Here is a 23,189-nt window from a genome sequence, read left to right as displayed (position 1 = left end):
ACTGATGAAATCTGAACAATGTGTATAGTTTAGTTGGTAGTATTAGACTAATTTTAATGTCTTAGTTTTAACAAATGTACTATGGTTAGGTAATATGTTAACTTTAGGGGAAGCGAGAGAACTTTATACAGGAATTCTGTATTGTCTTTGCAATGCTCCCGTAAAACTAAAATTTTTCCAAAATAAAGAAAAAAAATCACAAAATGACAAAACTTTCGTACACTTGATCTACAAAAGAGAGAGAAGGCACAAATCAACAATTGCAAATGACAAATGGGATATAAACTACAAAACAGTGGAGACGTAATTATACTACTACGAACAATTATGCATTGTGCAAGAAAAACCAGTGTTCTGCAAGGTGGGTTGCTTCATCATCACCACCAGCCAGGTCCATGGGCTCAGGATGCAATCCACAATGTAACACAATTTGGAGGTAAGGAGCAGGCTCTATTGAGTGAAACCTACAACACAAGGACCAGCAAGATGAGAAGAGGAATGTGGTCCACTGTCCTTCCAGCGTTGCATGGAAATGCTTGTCAGGACCCATGCAATGAGCTGGACATGCAGTAGCTTTGCATTCCATGGAGAATCATTGGTCCTGGCTACTCTCTCTTCTTACAGTGCACACATGAACATTAACTTTGTTGGAGGAGAGAGGGAGTTTATGGGGTTTGGGGGTGAGACTGCTTAGCATAAGTGGTTTGGATTTAAGTAATTGCTGTTTATAGGAGTTGCCAGCACCTGGAGATCTGGGAGGCTATGGAAAGCTGCAGACCCTCCTGCCTGGGGAAGGGACTTACTGGTCTTGTGGGTCATTGAATTTTGGTGCAGCCCTTCCCTCTAGGAGAACAGAGGTGAGACGGGTGGGTGAAGACCTAGCTGGCTTCTTGTCTAGACTGCCCAGAGTAAGCTCTCAGGGTTGTTTGTGAACAATTCAACTTGATACCCATAACCAGTTAATTGAAAACATAGACAAAATGCACAATTTCTTAGAAAACTATAACTTAACAAAACTTTTTAAGAAGAAATAGAATTTTGATTAGCTTTATGACTGAATCAGGAGTTAAAAAATCTACCTTCCCCACTGAAAACAAAACAAAACCATAAAAACATTAGACCCAGAAGGTTTTACCAGTCAGATCCAAACTCCAAAGAACAGATAGTCCTTATCTTATACAAACTGTTCCAGTGAATATAAAATGAGGGAATACTGCCCACTTCACTCTTTAAGGTGAGTATAATAATCCTGACAGCAAAACCAGGTAAGGACAGTATGAGAAAGTAAAATTAAAGGCTAATCTCACATATAAATATCATGCAAAAATCCTAAATAAAACATTAGCCAACTAAATCTAGAAATGCAGATTAAAATAAAATAAATATAGCATTAACAAGCGGGGATTTATCCTAGGAATGCAAGGATGACCAAAATGAGAAAATCTGTTAAAGGGATTTACTGTATTAACTGGTTGAAGGAGAAAACCATATGATCATCTCAATAATTGTAGAAAAACTTGTGATAATATTGAACAGTTTCATAATTAACACCTATAGTTAACTAGAAATAGAAAGCAACTCATTAGCTGTTTATGTAGCTAACAACAAACTTCTAGCAAAAGCTATACATAATGATGAAATTTAGAAAGCATTCTCTTTCAGATTAGGAACATAATGAGGATGTCTTCTATCACCACTTCTATTCAGCATTGTATTGGAGCTTTTCACTAGTGTAATAAGATGAGAAAAATAAATAAAAGTTATAAGATTGGAAAGGGAAAAAATAAGAAATACAAAAGAATCTACAAACTACTAGAAATAAGAGTTTACCAAGATTGCTGAATGCAAAACATATAAAATCAATAGCATTGCTATTCACTGGCAAAAAAAATTAGAAAATGTAATCTTAAAAAAATACTTTTCAATGGCAACAAGAAAATATAACGTGCCTGGTAACAAAAGATGCACAAGACTATTGTCAATAAAATTATAAAACTTATTGAAGATGCAGTAAGTGAAGATGCACCAAAGTTAGTACAATTCCAATAAAAATTCCTTAACAAGATATTTTTCAGAACTTGACAAGGTAACTAAATTCACCCGGAAAATTAAAGAATAGCCAAACACTTATTAAGAGGAAAAACAAGATGTACATGTTTGGAGGGGAGATGACTAATTTCAGAAAGTATAAAGACCTTCATTAAATAATAGAGAATATAAGAGAGAATCTAGAATTAAACTCATTTATATAAAATAACATCTGCATTTAAAATTATAGGAAAAGGAGGGCTGAGACAAGTGGCTATCCATAAGGAAAAAGTTAAAATTATATCCAAATCATACTCTCTATATAAATAATTTCAAGATGGTTTAAAGACCTACAGGTGAAAAATTATAAAATTTTTAGGAAAAATATTACATGTTATTTTAATATTTGAATAGGGGATTATTTCTAAATCAAACCCAACAAGCACTGATCATAAAGGGAAAAAATGGATACATTTTATGGTACTAAAATTAAAAACTTGTGTATAACAAAAGACCTGAGATACAAAGTGAAAAGACAAGCCAGCTAAGAGAAGATATGTGCTACTCATATGACCAATATAACTAGAATTTAAAAAAAAAGATAAGCCCAAGAGAAAATGGTAAAAAATATGAATAAGCAATTCCCAGAGGAAGAATCCTGAATAAGCAGTAAAACATGAAACCATGTTCAATCCTTCTTTTTTTAGCCGTTTGTATTTCCTCATTTGTGAGTTATCTGGTTGTATCTTTCGTAGGTTTTTCTACTATGTTTTGTGTATTTTCTAACTGATTTGTGGGAATTTTTCATGTTTTGAACTTGCTGTTTGATCTGGACATTCTGACCTTGCAATGTTGACCTTGATGTTTTAACTCTGCTGTTCTTAAGAATGTGTTTTTGGTTTAACATTTTAAATTCAAATACAATTTACATACAGGGAACAAGCAGATTTTAAGCGGGCAATTTAATGAGCTTTGACAAATGCCCATGACCATGTAACCCATTCTACTAGCAAGATATAAAATTCCCATCACCCAAGAAAGATCCTTACTGCTTTTTCCCACTCAACACCCCACCCTTATCAACAGGTAACCAATGTTCTGATTTCTTTCACCATAGATTAGTTTTGCATGTGCTGGAATTTCATATAAATGGAATAACATTAATATGTGCTCTTTGGGGTTTGGCTTCTTTTGCTCAGCATATCTTAAGGTTCAACCATGTCGTTGGGTATATCAGTAGTTTGTTCCTTATTTTTGCTGAGTAGTATTTCACTGCTTGGATATACTAAAATTTGTTTATCTATTCACTAACAAAATGAAGAGACAAGCCATGTTCTAGGGGCTACTACCAAAAGGGCCCTTATGGACATGAAATGAAATAGGGGTTTCATTTTTCTCACATAAATACCTTGGAGTGTTATTGCTGGGTCATAGGGTAGGTGCATGTTTGACTTTATGAGAAACTGGCAGACTGATTTCCAAAGTGGTTTAATTACTAGCAGTAATTACTAGTATACTAGTGGTATACTCTGACTAGCAACGTATGTGAGATCCGGTTGTCAACATTTGGTATTTTTGGTCTTTAAATGACAACAATTCTAGTGAAGGTGGAGTGGTATCTCATTTTAGTTTTAATTTTCATTTCCCTGATGACCAATAATGTTGAGCTCTCTTTCTATTTTACTGACATTTGTATGTAATCCTTTGTAAAATACCTGCTCACTATTGTGCATTTTTTAATCTTTTAAAAAATTATTATTGAATAATTCAATATTTATAGACTATTTACATATTCTGGATATAAGTATTTAGTCAGAAATATGTATTGTGAATATTTTTTCTGATCTACGGCTTGCTTAATAGTGTGTTTTCTATGAGGAAAAGTTCTTTGTTTTGATGAAGTCTGATTTATCAGTTATTCTTTTATATTTAGTGCTTTTTGTGTCATAAGAAATTTCTCCTGCCCCAAGTTATGTATTCTTCTAGACACTTTGGAGTTTTCACTTTTACATGATCTACCAAAAAATAATTTTTGTGTATGGTGTGAGGTATTGGTCAAGGTTCATTTTTTTCCCCATTTGGATAGTTGTTCCATCACCATTTGTTGAAAAGGCCTTCCTTTCTCCATTGAATTGATTTGATACCTTTATCAAAAATCAATTGACCATATTAAGTGTGGGCCTATTTTTGGACACTTTCATTCCATGGATTTTTCTCTCTTGTCACTAATACCATCCTGTTTTGTTTATTATACCTTTTAGAAAGTCTACAGAAAGTCCTCCAACTTTGTTTTTTCAAAATTGTTTTGGCTAATCTAGGTCTTTCGCATTTTCATATAATTTTTAGATTAGCCCATCAATTTCTGTAAAAAGAAAATCCTGCAAGTATTTTGATTTAGATTGCACTGAATCTTCAGATCGATTTAGGAAGAATTGACATCTGATCAATATCTGATCTTCTAATCCATGAACATCATTACCTCTTCATTTATTTTAGGTCTTTGTTGCAGAAATGTTTTATAGTTATCATTGCAAAGGTTTTGTACATATTTTATTAAATTTATTCCTGGTATTTTATGGATTTTTATGCTACTGTAAATGGCATTATTTTCCAACTTCATTTCCTAATTGTTTGCTGCTAGAATGCAGAAATACAATTATTTTTCTATATTGACCCTGTTTCTTGCAAACATCTGAAATTCAGTCATCTCTAGTAGTCTTTTTATAGAGTTCTTAGGATTTCTATGTACATTGTCTGCAAAGAAAAAAAAGAAAGAAAATGTTATCTCTTCATTTTTTATTTGTATATGTTTTATTTCCTTTTCTTGCCTTTCTTCACTGGCTAGGACCTCATGTTCAATAACGAATAGAAATGGTGTGGTGAAAGTAGATGTCTTTACTATGTTCCTGATCTTAGTGGGGAAATATTAATTCTCATATTGTTAACTATAATGTCATCTAGTTTTGTGGTAAACACTGTTCATGAGTTTTTGGCTTTGCTATCTAGTTGCTCTGCCTGTTTCTATTTAGGAATTTGCAGAGACTGAAAAATTATGCTACTGCTATTTCCCAGAATCCTTTTTCATATCAGTGGTTTTACACTTGTTTTATAGTCCAGCATATGGTTTAACTTGGTAAATGTTCCATGTGTACTTGAAAACAACATGTATTCTGCAATCAGATATCCTGTTCTATAAATATCAATTAGGTTGTGTTTGTTGCTCAGGTTTTCAGTCTCTTGCAACCAGAGTGCTAACTGGTACAATATACCTTATGCCCAAGCCCCACTGACACCCCCTCCAGCATGCCTTTGTCCAATGTCCTCAACTAAAAGGACACAGTCTTCTCTCTGGATTCCCACAGCATTTTGCTTACACTTCTTATAGAGCTTGTATTTCACCCTATAATGCAATTATTCTGTAATCATTACTCAAGAATGTGTCTTATCTCCATTACTGGATTGCAAATTCCTGGAGAGCAGGGAGTGTATCTGATTCATTTCTTTGTCTGCAAGTCTTCTAGTAGAGTGCCTTGCATACAGTAGGTATTTATCTGTTTGTGTTGCCTGTCTGTGGAAACAATTCTGCTGACAGAACTCAGTTTGACAATGTGGGGAACTAGGAGGGGGCTGTATTAGTGTTCTCTGCTTTGGTGTGTGATGTCTTATTTTCTGAAATCTGAGACATAAGTAATTTTCTTTCAATGGAGATGAGCTTTATTACCAATTCTGAATATTTAACAGATTAAATCAAATAGCTAAAAGGAACTTAAAAGAAAAGCGTCAGTCTAGCATAAGTGATGACATTAATGAAGTCTAAAGATGTCTCCCCTGATCATGTAATTTCCTTTGTGTCTGGGTGCAGCTGGAGTGAGCTGAGAATTAACCACCTGTCTGAAACACCAACTTAGTCCAATCATTCCACCATCACAACTTAACTTGTACTTGCCATGTGCCAGGCACAGTGCTACATGCTATAAATATGTCATCTCATTTAGTCCTCCTAACAACGTCTCAGTCTCACAAACAAGGAAACAAAGACTCAAGGGGTTCAATGACTTGCGCAGGGTTACCCAGATTGGAAATTGCAAGGGCAGGACGAGAATCCAGATCTGTCACTCCAGATACAGTGCAGATACAGATGCAATGCCTTCTCTACTAACATCCCCGGGAAGATGAGAAGGCTGCAGTAGGATCTGCGCAAGAGCCGAGCTCCCGTTGCACGGGGACGGTCAGCGGAGCTTGGGAGACTCGAATGTGGGCCACAATAAAAACACCTCCAAGCTTTCACCTGTCCAGGTGAGTTAGGTAATATGCCAGGTCCTGCCACCTCATTCAATCCTTGCAAGGATCTCATGAACAGGAAGTGAAACTGCATTACCTCAGTTCACAGAGGAAAAGGTGAAGCTTGAAGTTACCTAACATACTTAGAGCCCCCAGCCAGGATGCGGAAGGGCTGGGATTGGATCACAGATCTGGCTGTGCTTTCTCTAGTATATCAGCTATGCAGGCTTTAGGATGTGGGCTCTGGAGGCAAACTGTTTGGGCTCACGCCATGATTCTACCACCCCATGTGCTGTCACCTCAGGTTAACGGAGCAACATTTCTAAGCCTCGGTTTCTTCAGCCATAAACAGGGTTAATAATAGTACCTGCCTCATGGTTGTTCTGAGGATTAAATGAGATAATCTAAAGGCTAAGAGACACCAAAAGCTCACTTCAGTGTCTTGATCTGTGCAGTACCAAATAGCTAAGACTTAAATTGGACCCCAGATGGCCCTAGTTTAGCCATCTTTCTTGGTTATCTTCTATTAACCCTACCAGAAAAGAAGGGAACACATACATATAGGTGGAAAGCATTGGGAGAAAATTTGATAAACTGGCGGAAGACAAATGTCTCACACTTACTTGAAAATTTCTCTTGCTTTGTGTGGTTACAAGCAGCAGAAACCTAATTCAAATTAGCTTTAAATAGAGGATTTATTGACTTGTATGGAGCTGGCCCCAGGCATGGTTTGCTCCAACACTCAGTGCCGTTTCCACATCCTCTCTTGCCCTTGCACTTGCTCTCTTTCCCCTCAGCTCTGCATGTTGCCCTCATTTTCTCCTGCTGCCGACCTCTATGCAGCCAAGGGAGGGCAGACTGCAGAGGAGTCATTCTTATGCCATCCCACTTCAGTGCCCCTAGAGGAAAGGGATACTCGCTGTCCACATGTACAGCACCAGGGAAGGCTCTGACGGGCCTTTTCTGGATCATGTGTCCCCTGCTGTGGCCAGGGGCTGGATACTGTGATGGGCAGCCCAACCAGAACTCAAAGAGTGGGGAAGGGGCAGCTCACTCAAAGGAAGTAAGAGCGTGTTGCAGAATACGGGGTGAGGAGATAGGGCAGAAACTATGTTAGGTGTCCTCTGGAGTGTGTGTGTGTTCCTACGGAAAGCATCAGGTTGACCCTAATGTCTGATTAGCTGTTCTTCTGCAGTCTACCAGTATGTCAGGCCCAAGTGGTCAGGCAGGGAGGAGCAAGTGCTACAGTCCACCTGGAGACACAACTGGAGGGGGGTCTCCCCCTAGGGGTGCAGGACATTCCATACAGAGGGGAGAGATCTGCACTAGTGGCAGCTGTGAATTCTCTTGAAGGGCAGGGGCAACAGGTCCACATAAGAAAAGGTTTATTCAGTTTAGGAAAACTCCAGGCATGATGGAACCCTACTTCCTTTTAAAACAATATCAACTGTTATTATCACCATCATCACTTGATGAGACTTTACTCTGTGCTAGGCATTGTGTTATGGACTTTATGAACAATTTCTGTTTGATCCTTACACAATCTTTATTTTTCGTAGCTATTATCACCCTCACTTTATGGATAAAGGAGTCTTTCAGCTCCAGGATCCTGTGATCACTTTTTCCTTCTAATCAAGAATTTGAGATTTTATAAAACTCTTATATGAGAGAGAGAGAGAGAGTGTATGTGTATGTGTCCAGTTATTTCACATATGCCACCATGGGATATAGGGTTACCATGGGTTACACAAACATAATCCTTAAAACAAATACTTACTGAATAAAATTTACTGCTCCATTCTTTCATCTGCCATCTCTGGCTGGCTGGTTTGGATCAGCGTAAGCTAACTCTGGACTATGGCTCTATTGCCCAGTAATTTCACTTGGGCCGAGAAAGGGTTGACATTTTATTTCGAAACTCACAGAAGCAGAGAGAGAAAACCTCTCAGCTCCTCCGATGGATGGCAGCCAACTCATGTGCAAAATGCCCACACTGCTAAGTCTTTCTGGCTTCTTCTTGTTAGAGGACGGTCAGCCACTCCAAATGGCTTCTTTTTCCATTTTTGTCATTTACTTCAGATGTACTGGGACAGTCCCTCGGTATCACACTGGTGTTGTTTTCCCTTTAGCCCCCAAAGAACATCAAGACACTTAAGAGTTATATAAAATGGGATATTTAAACACATTATATGTTTGCATTAGTAAGGGAATAGCAATTTATGAGTAAAAAATAACCAGTAACAAGGGGATTGGGAAAGCCATAAGGACCACACTCCACTTCGTCTAGTTTATGGATGGATGATTAGAAAAATAGGGGAAGGAAACAAACAGACAAAGGTACCCAGTGTTCTTTTTTACTTCAATTGCTCTTTTTCACTCTAATTATTATTCTTGTTATTCTTGTGTGTGTGCTAATGAAGGTGTCAGGGATTGATTTGGGTGATGAATGTACAACTATGTAATGGTACTGTGAACAATCGAAAGTACGATTTGTTTTGTATGACTGCGTGGTATATGAATATATCTCAATAAAATGAAGATTAAAAAAAAAAAATAACCAGTGGGGGGAAAATAAATGTAGTGAGATGAAATTAAAAATTTAAAGTACATTGATAGGGGTTATAGAGCAAATGTCATTATAAGCTGCAGCATGTACCAAGGGGTCACCCATACTATATAATGCTTTTTCTCATTTTAAATAATACACCCCACCCCATTTTAAGTAGAAAGATAGCATGGCTATCAACAGTCAAGCAATAAAGTGAAGTAAAAGAAAAGAGAAACAAAATCAGTAACCAAGTGAAAATAGCCATTATTCACTTTAAGTCAGTATCATTCCTGACTTTTCTCTACATGGATATAGAAAGGAGGATAGAGGATATTTTTATAAACATAAAATCATACTTATTTTTAATTATCACATTTATTTTTAAACCTATTTACTTAAAAATAAATAGCACTTAGTTTAATTTTCTGGTATTTAAGAGAAGAAACTAAAATGAGCTGAAGCAATTGTTGAACTTTAAATATTTCTTTATTCCAACAGATGTTTCTTTAAAAATTCAGGGAGGAGGGCACAGAGCCAGATCTAAATCAGGAGGAACCCGGTGGAGAATTGTCCCATCCCCCTAGCGATTCACAAAAATCTGGGGAAGAGGTCTGAGTAATGGAGGATGATGATCAGGTGAAAGGGAGGGAGCTGAGGAAGTTCACTAGTTACCTCATATAGGATTCTGCAGCAGGATTTCACTTTTGCAAATATCTAAAGCTATTTGAAATCTCGAGCCAGAGCAAAAGGTCCTAAAATTGGTCACACAGTATCAACAAAGATGTGACATTTTGTCCAAAATATGACCTGTCTTCAGCGTTGACAGTCAATTCTCCATCAACCTGAACCACCCATGCTCGAGGCTGCGATTTCATGCTTCTGGAAAGAATGATGGTGATGACAATAGAGGCAGGATGTGTGCATGTGTGCAAGTGTGACCAAAAAATGGGTCTAGGACATCCCTTCCAATCTACCCATCTGAATATAAGAACAAATAAAAATATCAACTCTATGATGGCTCCATTCCTTCTCTCTCCTTTGGTTTCTCCATTGCTGCTGCTGAACAGGTCTTCTGAGTGTGACCAGGTTTATTGTAGGATGATAACAGAACAGACAGAAAATTGTGCCAGTATCTGCAGATTCTGGAAAATACTAAGTGGCAACTTGAGCCACTCTCAATTGTTTTTTTTTTTTTTTTTTTTAACTGTGAGGCAGTTCTACTCCCCTACCCACTGGAAAGCAGGACAGATCCCAAACATGTTCTTTCTGAAACTGGCTTGGTTCATTCTCCATGAAGCTTGTCTTTTTATGGTTCCCAAGTAGTCCAAATGGGTGGAGCTGATGGATAGATTTAACTGGCTTCACCCAACTCCTATCTGAGCACAAAGCTCCACCTGGTATGGAGAATGCAGGAGGTAGAGAGCTGGTCTTTGTACTGCTATCTCATGCAGTACAGATGTTTAAGATTTAAAAGAAAAAAGCCATTCCAAAAAAGGATCCTGGTGTTTGGAGGGGTAGTTGTCCATAATTTAGAATAAGCAAAATTCATACAGACCAACCTAAGATCTTGACAGGCAGTCCCATTATATACAGTGAGGAGGATGGTGTTGGTGATTCTTCAATGTATGTCATTTTGGCTTTCAAGGTTTGCTCATGTTCACTGTGGAACAATGACACATGAGTTTGTCATAATCATGATTTCAAGGGCTAAAAGTCCACCACAAATGATGCAAGTAAAATGGTGAGGGTAAAAATCCCAGGTATCTCAAGAAAAGGAATCCTAAAGCAGGTAACAAGGACTCCTGGGAACTGGATCCAGGAAATGGAAAGTAAGCATTCAAGAAAACTTTGCTGGTGCCCCCCAAAACCACAAGATTCCTCATCCTTGCTTATCTGTGCACCTGCACTGTCCTTTCTCTTTACCACTTCTCTCTTCTTCCTTCTCTCATACATGGTCCAACATGGCCAACCCAACTTGGACTCCACATGATTCTTTTGTTCAAGCATTACAACACTTCCTGCGGTTTCTCTCTCTTCCCCCCGGATATTCTAATGGACCCAGCTCATGTGTTTAAATTGATGCCTGGAGAGGAGGGGTCATCTGGGATAAAGGTGGGAAGACTTCCTGAGAAAGGGGTATGGACAAGGTGGCTCCCTCACACAAGGCACACATATCTATAGACATCATGACACCCATTAACCAAGTGCATGAGAGAGAAAACCTTGTAAGTTCAACACTACTCTGGTATCAAGTGACTTAGGCAAAAAATGTGTCTGAATGTAAACGAATTTAGCACATAGCTACTCAACATATATGATGCTTAGCCAATTCTTCTACTATCTTACTATCTGTTCCTTTGAAAACAGGATTAAGCCATTCCAAAGGCTACAGCCACCTGTGAAAGGATATAGTTTTGCTAGAGTGCTGAGAATACCCAGGGTAATAGAGTGACAGAGGTCCTCAGATGCCTCAAAATTATCTTTTACTTAGGTTTTAAAAAAGTTATATAAAGATTTTGGAACTAGGCTTTGGTTTGTAGCCTGGCTCTACCCCTCATTAGCTGTGGGGCCATGGGCCTCACTGGGCCTCAGTATTCTTATCTGTAACATGAGGATAGACAACAAGAGTGCCTGCCCTATAGTTATGAGGACTAAATGTGTTAAAATTAGTAAAAGGCTTAGAGTAATGCTGGGCAAATGGTATATATTCCATAAATGATACTTATCATTGGCAAATCAGTTATGCAGAAACACACACACGATAAAATACTTTAAAAATAAGTTTATTACAACTAATGAATATAAAATCTGACATGTTTTCAAACCTTTTTTCAAAAAAAGTAAAACCCTCCCTTGTTCCCCCTCCCCACAAGACATAGCATAAGAATTTGGACAGAGAAACAATGCAAACTAAACACTGGATATCATTCATCTCTTGGTAGGTCCTAAAAGGTTCAAACACATGGTATTCTAAGTAAAGGTCCATTAAAATTAAGAAATCAACAAACCACTTGATATTTCGTAGTTTAACTTGCTTTCTACTGTCATTGTGATGCTTATTTAAAAATGATGAAGGTATTTTATAACAGGTAACATAAGACAGCATACAACAGATATTCAAAGTGCATGGATCTATGAAACCACATACATTCAAGTAAAGAATACTGGGTGTGGAATCAAACACTGACTTCAAAAAATTAACCCAAGGAAATCTATGTACATTTTAGCCTTTGGCGTCTGGTCTAACGTGTTCCTTCTTTATACAGATATCATTTTATTCAACCTATTTACCAGATTACAATTATCTTAACACATTTTTCATCTGACACAGATTGTCCACAGCCAATTAATTATGAGGTAGTTGGGCTGTTTAATGACATTCTACTGAAATTCTCATGACACATGGGAACCATACATTAAACATGTCATGAAACTGGCTCATTAGCCTAAGAACCAACAGAATGACTTCTAGACCACTCTTCTTGTCATCACTGACTCCAAATAACCTATAAATAGACACACACACAGTCTGCATGGACGAGATCAGCTCTGTAAACAGTACCAACCATCCCAGGGTGGCTTCTGTTTTATAAAGTTCAGAGAGGAAATAGTAAACACACTTTAAAATATATGAAAAATTTCAAACAAACAGGATTTCTTTCTTTGTCCTCGCATAGGCTGGCTGAAAACATTTATTCACTCTGAAAGAAAAGTGGTTAATAAGGGCAACCAAAGAATTTTGACAACCTTTGCATTGCAGAATAGCAGTATGTTTTTTCTTTCTTAATTAAGGGCTATATGAAAACAGTGGAGGAGAAAGATCAATGCATGAGTCAATGACACCAGAGTGGTGCTGTCAATGATCATTTAAATCATGCCCGAGAGGGCCTTAATGCAGCAGTGCAGTGAGAAATCGTGCAAAGGGCAACTGTACACAGGGCTGTGAGATGAGACAGGGTAGGAATGGGGACTGTATACAGGGAAGGTCTACTGAACAGTAGGCTTATGGAATTGTTGAAAGATCCCTAATGACCTTGCAATAGAAGCAATCTGAAAATACTGTTAAATAGCTAAGTGAATTTTTTTTATATATCTTTATTGTGAAACCCCTGAGTAAGCAACTTAGATTACAAAGGAACATTCAGAAGCAGAACATGTTTTTCTAAAGAAGCATTCTCTGTACATTTCACAGCGATGCAGACTGACTGTATACACTGAAGTTTGTGTACAGACTACACAAGATCACAAAGGGAACCGATGTCAAGCCTTCTAGGCCCAAACACATTACATTAACTCAGTGAATAGAACAAAGGCTTAAAATAGATTTTACTTACTTATAAATTCTAAATCTAAAAATTCAGTTTACCTTAAAAAAAGGAATGAAACATAAGGGTGAGGAAGTTAAATAGTTTTAAAATCTATGACTAAAATCAGAAGCAAGTGATTTTAATCAATGATTCAGAAACGCACCATTATGTAACTAACTTCTTGTAGGTCATGATAATTAAGTAGAAAAAAGCATAAAGAATAGTTTTCCTCCATATAGCTTCCAAAATGTTCCATACCATCTTATTTTGCTCCTGATCCTCTGGCTCTCTCCATTGCCTTATCTAATATTTCTTCATATATGATCTTCACAGTCAAACTAGGTTTCCTTAGTAAGAAATCTCTTACTTCAGCTCTTTTCCTCCCTTCCAATTTAATGAGGAAAAGTATACTTTATCTATTAGTCCCTACCACATTTTTCTTAATTGAAAACGCTATTGTGAAAGTATAAACTTGAAAGCATTAACTTTTTGGACATATACGCTACATGCAATTAATAATCAAAAAAAGAAGACTGCAAATTTCCCCAGTAGTACTTATTTAATAATAGACCACCTTTCTTAGATGCTTACACATCATGATGTTCACTTGCCTTTCAACTACAAATGGGAAGGGTTCTCTAAGAAGCTCCTGCAGTCTGCCATGGGAGTGAACAGAATCACCAGGAATTGAGCACCTAACCCTGAGCCAACTCTGTTCCAGATGCTCTCCACAAGAGCTAGGAGATGCTGCTGAGGAATTGGACAGACAGCTGAGAAGGGGGTAAATCTGGTGCTCTGACGGGGCACTGCTGGCAATTTTCAGTAGCAGAGGAGAAAGAAGCAATGAGCCTGGACTATGGAACTAAGATATCCCTTGTTGTGGAATATGAGATTTGGGGAAGCTTTATGTTCAAAAAGACATGCAAATAATATTGGCAAGGTGCCTCAAACCACTACTTACACACCCTAATGAAAACTGCCCTTCAATGTCAATTCCCTGGGAACCTACATGCTTGACATTCTGAGAGTCCCTCTCCTGGAACTCCCTTCAGAACTGTATCAGGAGCTGATGAGAAAATCATGTCTACTTGATAGTCGCAAGTTGGTTTCATCCCCAAAAGATATCTCTCCAATTTAACATTTCTAATCAGGATTAGCTATAATGAATCAAATTTTGTTTTCAAAGGACAAAAGTCATGCCATCCTTGAAAGGGTTTTGTTTGATTCAACAAATACATATTGATTCCTATTCTGTGTACAGCCTTTGCTTCCACTGTGGAGAGAAGTGCAAGCACGAGGAAATGCTGGATGTGAAAGCATTTTGTAAGGTACCATCCAAATGTTACTGACTAGCTTCTACTAATACCTAGAAGACAGATTACCTTTTTCTTCAGGTTCCCTTTAAAGGCTACTCTAGAAAAGGAATCATAAAAATGTTTTAAGCTATGAACATAAAGTGATTACTTTGTCAACAAACATACTAGAGTCTTCTCATCTCCCCTCACTGTCAGGGTGACAGAAAGCTTAGGTGTCTCAGAAATCTTTAAGTATCTTTTCTCAGTGACCCTTCGTTAGAAAGTAACTGCAAATTAGCACAAAGTACTACCTTAATTAAAATGGAAAATCAACTAACATAGAACTAGGAGGTCAATTTGACTTTATAATTTGGTATTAGGTTCAATTTCTAATTATTTTTATTCAAGGGCTAAGAGCTTTACACATCTTCAATAAACTTCATAAACTCTAGTGAAGAAAATACGTACCAAAAACACTACCTCCTGGAAAAGGGTGATGAGAAAATGTAACTTATTCAAGTTATTCAAACTATGCTACAAGTTCTCAATTATCCCAGAAAATATTAAGCCCCTCTTCCTCATAAAATTGAGCCATGCACATCTAAGCAGTACTTACATAAAATGTAAAATGCTGAGCAGTTCTTTTTGTGTATTCCGAGCCTCAGCAGCAAATCTGAGGTATTTTCAGAGTCCCCACCTCCTCTTCAAGAGTTTACCTGAGGTGACAGGCAGAACCAACCACTGCCTAGAACTGCCATGCTTCAGAATACTTAGACTCGTCCACTATCATCCCCTCTGAATGGCACGCTGCCTAAAGCATCTTCATTCAAAGTATGCACAAAGACTGCATACTTTTTCTTTTTTCCCTTTAGGATCTATGTTAAGGGCAGGAAGTCTAAATTACCCCCTCACCCCCCACCCCATTCCCACAGGTCAGAGGAGATCCACACTAATTCCTCACGGAAGGGTGGTGGTGGGGATAGTGCACACATCTTGGCAGCTGCTGACAGCAAATGCTAAAATACAAAATAATCATCATCATTTTAGCAACCTTTTTCTCCCAAGTCTAAAACATTTGAAGTGCTTTTCTAAGTTTAAGCAATTTCCAGAAGTCCTTATGTGGGCGGAGTACCTGCTTCAGTAATTTGCACTAAATAAAAGCCCATTTGTTTATAAAGATAGACAAAAAGCAAAATACCAGCAGCCTTCCCTATACTAACCTCTCTGCCCCAGGGATCTGCAGCAGGAACAGCATCTGGAGCTATTCAGGTGGCATTCACCTGCGCCCATCAAAGGAACTCACCACCTTCCACCCTGGGGAACTACCTCATGCTGGAATTTCCCTGTCTGGTGCTAGAAGAAAGCAGCCTCTGTGGGGAAGGTACCTGGGGCTTCTCTCCTAAGCACACTCTTGACAGCTTGGCCTACCGAGAGACTAGGGCCACGGTTTTGGCATCACATTTTTCAAGGTTGTTTTATGAAATATATAAAATACTCAAGTTCCATCTTTAAACTCTGACACTGCCCCAAAGCTTTTGAGATTGGTAAGCAGCTGCATTTGGCTTACTCTGCACCCTGGTTTTGTGATTAAACCCGATTTATCAGAGGACACACTCAGAACCAAGGTGTTCTGGTTGCTGATGCTGGTTGAATTAAAAATGCTGCTGAGTAAACTTGTGCTACTTCCCATTTGCTTTCTTTTATTTAAATGATAGCCTCTTCCTCTTTGGAAAAAAAAGGATACATCACTCAATTCATGCAGAAGACTGGGGACTATGTAAACTAGAATTTAATCTAGTGGTTCTTCAACCCTGTGTGCATAAAAATCACCTAGGAAATTTATTAAAATGCAGATTCCTGAGTTTTACCCCTAAGACTCTGGTTCTTTAGGTCAGGGTAAGGCCTGGGAATTGGCTTTTTCAACAAGCACTCCATGTGATTTTTGATGCACAGGTGGTCTATAGACCACACTGAGAAAAAACATATGCATTTAAAAAAAAATAACTGGCTTTCCTGAATTTGCTTCCACTTTGAAATCTTTGGAGACCTCTGCTTAAGTCCTGCCTCCTCTATTTAGAGATTCTGTGACTGAGCAAATCACTCAACCTCCAAACTGGACTTCTGAAATGGGAAAATAATCCCTTTGAAGGTCACAGTTGTGCTGTGATGTCCACAGGAGATAATGCAGGGGAAAACATGCTAGTAAAGGGTGGGCACTATATATGTGTCATCTCAGATGATTTGTCCCACCCCTCCCGTACTTTCCCCCAGCTTGATGCTGTGGCGCCCACTCATCTCTTGGGGGCCAGCCTCCCCGCCTGTGAAAAGGGTGGCACTCCTTGTCAATGTCCCATCCAGTCCCCACATGCAACTTCACTTCAGGCTTGTCTCACAAACAAAACCATGGAGGAGAGGATTCACTAAAAAAGGTCTAAGATTCACAAACTCTATATTTCAACAGCTTTGACAAAGGGGCTTAAACTCTCTCCAAGTTTTCAGTTTACTTCTAAGTTGGCTCAAACACTGGCTATAAATTATAATCCTTGATAGAGAATATGCTCATTTCCAGCCTGAGTTTTGGAGGCAAATTGCAAATAAAAAATAGAAACAAAATAAAACATAATACCAACAAATTCATTTGTCAAATCTGCTCTTATAACTTGCTGTCCAGTCTATAAATAGCAGAACAGAGCTTAGCTATATGATTTTGTTTCCAATAGGCCCTTTGAACTGAAATATATAGCACCTTGATTTTTAAACACACAAAACACATATGCTTTTTAAAAAATTATATACAAAAGCACTGGGTTTTGGCTCTTCCTCTCCATCCCTCTAAGTAGGGTGTTGGAGAGGGTTGAAGCTGTTGCTGGAAATTAAGTAGGGCAACAAAACACTTTAGCAAACTTTATTCCCTGAAATTAGGAGGAGGCGCTATCCCGCAGATGTCACACAACTTCATCAGACTCCAGTCCGTGGACCTCGTATAAAGTGTCCAGTATCGCCAACTGTTTTTCCATGGCAGGGAGGTAAAGGCTGAGGTCTCTCTGCATCCCAATACTGAAAGCTTCTTTCTGGTGGTCGCCTTCCTTTATTGTTAATGCAGCCACAAAATCTTCATAGGATGGAGCAGCCCTCAGAGCTAACTGCAAAAGAACTGCCTGTGAGAATATGCACAACTTTTCTCTCTTATATACTCTCTTGTGTGTGCATATGCACACACATACACACACACATGGAACTGTGAGAAAGAGTAAAGAAATCTAATTTGTGGACTCTCTAAAATTATGGTTCTAGCACCACCTCAAATAACGTTGAGGCTAGAAGAGGTAAGTATGTACTCGAGCCATCTTAAAGATGCATTACGCCGACAACTCAGGAAATGTTGAGAGAGTTTGAGAAACGTTCCCTTCTCAATTTACATAATGATACAGATTATTCCCCTTAAATCCTCAGAATCACCTATATTCAGTTGCCCTCATGGTCTTGTTCCCATGTGGATAGCCTTCCAGGGCACCTTGCTCTTCTATTTGTGTCTCATCTCCATATATGTTTCTCTATATACCTCCATATTCCCCTGTGTGGATATTTCCTTTGCACACCTGAATATTTTCTAAAAGGCAAGGGAGCTAATATTTGTTAGCTGATGCCTGATACGTTGAAATTGATGCTTCAACATGTTTTATCCCAGTTAATCTTTAAAAGAACACTGTACAGTTGGTGTTTCTATATTCCATCCTACAAATGTAGGTATCACAGCCAATGAGCACCAGGGCCAGGATCTGAACTTGGGATCATCTCTGTGCTTTTCAACCACACCATGCTAATTCTCTAATGGAAGATTTCCCAGACTCCTTATACCCCTCTACCCTTTGCAGGCCAATTCTCCCCTAAGCTTGCTAAAATTTGCTTTCTAACATCCACTAGATGGGCTCTGCTGAGATCTCTGGATGCTTTTAGGACAATCTCAAATTACCTTTCTACAGTTGCTTTCCTGCGTTTCCTTATACATTTGAGGTCTTTGAGAATCATCTCTCTTCTTTTTTCAATAAGAGTGACTGGCATTATCATGTAGTGTTTAAAGCACAGGCTTGAGTCAAGCAGACCTGGGTTTGAATCTGAGATCTTCCATGTATCAGTTTGTATCAGTTTGAGGCAAGGGGGTTAAGCTTCTAGAATCTCAGCTTCCTCATTTGTAAAAGAAGACAAATTCTATTTTCCTTATTTTAAGGACTGATGGGATATGCATAAGTATTCAGCCCATTGCTTGGCACACAATAAATATTCAAATAATGGCTGATATTCAAGGGAGGAAGAGAATAGAAAATGCAGAGAAGGCAACTATCTAAAAACACAATGCAAGAAAATCTCCCAGAACTGAAGGATATGAGTCTCTAGATTTAAAGAGTGCTCTGCACAATGAATGATAAAGATTAAAAGGGCACATCATATAATTTATAATGTGAAGATAAAGAAAAGATCCTAAAAGTACCCAGGATTGGGGGTGAGAACAGTTTATGTACAACGGAATAGGAATAGGAATGACACTGGATTTTACAATAGTAACACTAGAAGCTGGAAGGCAATGGAGTAATGCCTTCAAAATTCTGAGAAAACGACTATTAACCTAGAAGTCTATAGGACCAGTCAATCCATCACTCAAGAAAAAAGAACAGAATAAAAACATTTTCAAGCATGAGGAAACTCAAAAATTTAGCTCCTCTGTATCCTTTCCTAAGAAGTTCCTGGGGGATGGAAACCACTGAAATGAAAGATTAAATTAACAAACAGGAAATTGTAGGACCTGGGAAACCATACTAGGTGCGGCGGGGGATCCAATATAGGAAAAGTTGTGAAGGAAAGTCCTAGGGCAACAGCAGTACTTCAGGCCTGAAAAACTATGATTTCAGATAGGAATGAGTTTAGAAGGTTCTGGGGGAAAAAAAAGAAGACAATCTGTTTTGCAAGTTCAGAATGATGGTCATTTGGGAGATTTGGGGGCGCAGGGTAAAACAGTAAATTTGTATAAGAATGAAGCAAAAAAACAAAAAACAAAAAACAAAACCCCACGGACATTTGGCTCAGAATAATAATGTTAATACTGACAACTGAATGAACCGAAACTTGTGATATAACTATACTGGGACTGTGAGGGCAGCGGAGATACAGTAGGGGTTGGGAAGTCTAAGAGAGTTAAATTCTAATCTTTTATAACAAAAAATCAGTATTATTGACTAAAACTGACAAAGCTACAAGAACAGTAAACAGTTTTAGAAATATAGAGACAAATATCAGAACAAACAGCTACAGGCTTAAAGTAGCAGCCTCTTTGGAATGAATCTGGGAAGTAGGGAGCAGTGGACAGGGGACTGCTGATTTTTGTTATAAACTTTTCTGGACTTTTAAATTTTAAGAAAACCCTTATGTATATGTGTTTAAGTAAAATAAGTTCTATAGAAGTTTCTCCAGAGTGGGGCCTAGGGCTATGTATTTCTCAAAGGCTCCTAGGGAACTGTGATACAGCCAAGTCTATTTGGGAACCAACGATAGAGCTCAACTTTCCGAAGACAAAACTAAAGGCCAAAAAGGTCAAATGACACTGGCTGTGACCAGGCTGGAGGCAGAGCCCGGACTGGGCATCAGGTGAGTAGATTACAACTGCTTCAAGATAAAAACTCACAATTTGGCTGGCAAATTCCTTCAATGTAAAATAGGTTTCCCTGAGCAACCAAGACAAGTTGAAGTGAATATGATTTTGTTAATTGGCACATATTGGGAAGCTCAAAAAACTTCCCAAAGTAGGGATGATTTGGAGAATAATAGCAGAGAGGCTGAAAGGGCCAATCTAGCTACAGACTATAAGAATATTGAGAAAGTTGTTGCCAAATGCTAGACACAATCTATCTTCTTAAAAACAGCATCTTAAAAAAATTATTGGCAATAATATCAAAGCCTTCAGAATGTTCTTAGTCTATAACTTTGGGTCTATTACCTTGTCTCTGTGTTTCCTATAAACAGGAAAAATGAGAACCAATCTCAGAGCTATGAGATTAATAATTTTATAAACATAAAGAACTTAAAATAATAACTAGCGCATGGTAAGTGCTCAAAAATGTAAGTTGTTATGATTGTAGTTTTTGGTATAAAACAGCAATTCTAATTCTAGGAACCTATTTTGAGAAGATAAGGGGTTTAGTCAAAGACGCATATAAACAGATGCTATTTTATTTGTAGTAACAAACTCAGAAGCAGCTTAAATTTACAACAAAGGGGATTAAGCAAATAAATTATGGTGCCTCCATACTGGGAAAATATTATGCAGCCACTAAAAATAAGGATTTTCAAAGACTCTTTTGTAGCATTTAAAAATGTTTATGGTCTCTTTGAAATGTTCTTTTATTGTATGTTTGTTTTCTTTTTAACTTTTTTTTCATACAGTTGATTTAAAAAAGAAGGGAAAGTTAAAAAAAAAAAAAGAAAAACAAGGAAAAAAAATGTTTATGATAGAACATATTAAGTGGGGAAACATATTGAAATGTTGAAAAAAATTTATATGAATATGTAGAGTAGGTATACATAATAAAGATAATTATACACATATAATATACATGTGTACATACACAAAAACGATATTTAAACATAAAATTAAATAAATTAATATTTTAAAACTATGCAATGCAAATAAAAATATACAGAAATAAAAGGTAAAAAGTAAAACATAAAAATGTTACAAATGGTTATTACTGGATGGTGAAAATACATAATAATTTTAATTTTCCCCTTTCTATTTTTCCATGATTTCTAAAATTTTTTTAAATAGGTCTAAATGCTCTAATTTAAAAAGTGCTTTTACCTACTAATGATTATGGTAACTTCCATACTATATTTGCATTTCTTTAGTAATAGCTCTTGGATCATCAATATTAAATTTTGCCTACTATACTAAAAGACACATTTATGATTCTTGAAAGAAGGGCAACTCAGTGTTTGTGCTTGGTCATCTCATGGAAGGAACTCAGGCATCAGGCATGTGCAAGCACTCACACCATCTACTCAGGGAGAGCAACGAATGTAGTGAGTATCCAGTGCTTAAGAACTCACTATCGGCTTCTCACTTACTCTGTCTTCACTGCAGAGACTTATGATGTGGGGGGATGAGCACTAGCCTTGGAGACAGAAGATCTGAGTTTGAACCCAGTGCTGTGCCATAGGCTCACTTTATGACTTTGGGACTTGGTACTTGGGAAAGTTAATTAGCTGTTCTGAACCTGTAAAATGGTGCAGGTTAAACCTGAGGATTAACAAAGATAATGAACATGAAAGCATGTACAACAGTTGTGCAGTAGTTAAATAGTAGCTATTATTATGATTATTAAATATGCACTGAAGCTGAATGTAAACTTTCAACCCCAATCAGTCTGGCTCTCATTTCAGTAAACAGTGGGATATGGAACTATTTTCAAGTAATATTTCATTTTCACTAATATTTGACTTGTTATACTATAAATTCTTCCCACTTTCTTTACTCACTTCCTAATAAATCATGACCTAAACAGCTCTTACTTTAGGCACATGTAAAGTTTCCTATCCTTTATATTAGTAAACAATATCACCTGCAAGGCCATCTTTATCTCTCAACCTTCAAAAGAAAATCACATTCTATGAAGTTTCCTAGTGTACCACTACATGAGACTGCCTTTTCACAGCTACATTTGACTAAGACTGACCTTTTCCCCTGATGGGAAGAACCACCGAATATTAGTGCTGTCATAAAGATGCCCTCTACTCCTCCTTTACAAAGCAGGCTAAGTGATGTGTCCAGAAGCCTGTGATTCCCAGGCCTGTGTTCTTCCAGTTTAACATGTGGCTGAGCTGGGGAGGTGGGGGTTATGGGTAACAGGAGCCAAGACACAGAAAAATAAACATTTTCACAATGAAAATCACAGGGTAAGAACAGATTTCCAGCCCTAGCTGCTGGCATACCCAATTCAGTAAATATTCAAAGATAAAGTTCAACTAAGATCTGAGAATTAAGAGGATTGAATATACTGGGCAGCAGAGGGAGCTATTAGCTTGACTGCATCACTGTTTTCCCTCAGTGGTAAGTATTCGGGCTTGCTGCTTCCTGCCTACCCATGCATCTGATACTTGAGCCTTTTACTACTTTAAAAGCAAGGCCACAACTTCTGAGGCAAATATCTACAAGGTCACTGGAATGCGTAAAGATAAAGCACTCTTTTCTATTATAGACGCTTTTTGCTGCTGAAGCCACACACCAAAGGCCTATGGGCTTAAAGGACTTTCTCAAAAACAAAACAAAATAAAACCACATATGTACAAAACAAAACACAAAATAAAAGATAAAAAACACCTTGCTTCTGAACTTCAAGGGGAAGGATACAGATTACTTACCGCGAAAACCCCTCGAACTACCCAACCATGGTGTTGCCGTAATGTTTTACCATATGCATTATCTTGAAAAGAACAAAGAAAAACTCCATGAGAAACAATTTCATCAGAATTTGATGCACTATTTGTATAATACATTTCAATTTGGCAACAGCATGGTCCTATTGGTATTAGGAACTGATGAAAAGTCTAGTTACAAGATTGTGGACTCCAAAAGTTTTACGTAGGGAAAAAGGCCACAAAGAATCTTTTTTAAAGAAAAATGGAGGCATTGACCTCTTACCCTGTGAATCTGAACTTTGCCTTACTGTCACAGTGGGAAAA

General features: G+C 37.7%; 1 protein-coding gene across 3 annotated transcripts in view; it reads right to left on the bottom strand.

Moving 5' to 3' along the window:
• Positions 1 to 382: 382 nt before the first annotated feature.
• PLEKHA8 (pleckstrin homology domain containing A8) overlaps positions 383 to 23,189 on the bottom strand; it is a 91,044-nt gene continuing 68,237 nt past the window's right edge. Inside the window, exons 13-14 of one of the 3 annotated variants that reach the window (XM_037836976.1) lie at positions 22,869 to 22,930; positions 11,679 to 17,602 (exon numbers count right to left, since the gene is read on the bottom strand). In XM_037836976.1, coding sequence (XP_037692904.1) covers positions 17,405 to 17,602; positions 22,869 to 22,930 — 260 coding nt within the window. In that variant the 3' untranslated portion in view covers positions 11,679 to 17,404. Of the gene's footprint in view, positions 465 to 11,678; positions 17,603 to 22,868; positions 22,931 to 23,189 lie in introns of those variants that run through there. The other 2 variants (XM_037836978.1, XM_037836977.1) reach the window with 2 other exon arrangements.

The sequence above is a fragment of the Choloepus didactylus genome, chromosome 5 (genome assembly GCF_015220235.1).
Source record: "Choloepus didactylus isolate mChoDid1 chromosome 5, mChoDid1.pri, whole genome shotgun sequence".
Classification (NCBI taxonomy): domain Eukaryota; kingdom Metazoa; phylum Chordata; class Mammalia; order Pilosa; family Megalonychidae; genus Choloepus; species Choloepus didactylus.
This window is presented reverse-complemented; position numbering and strand designations above follow the sequence as displayed.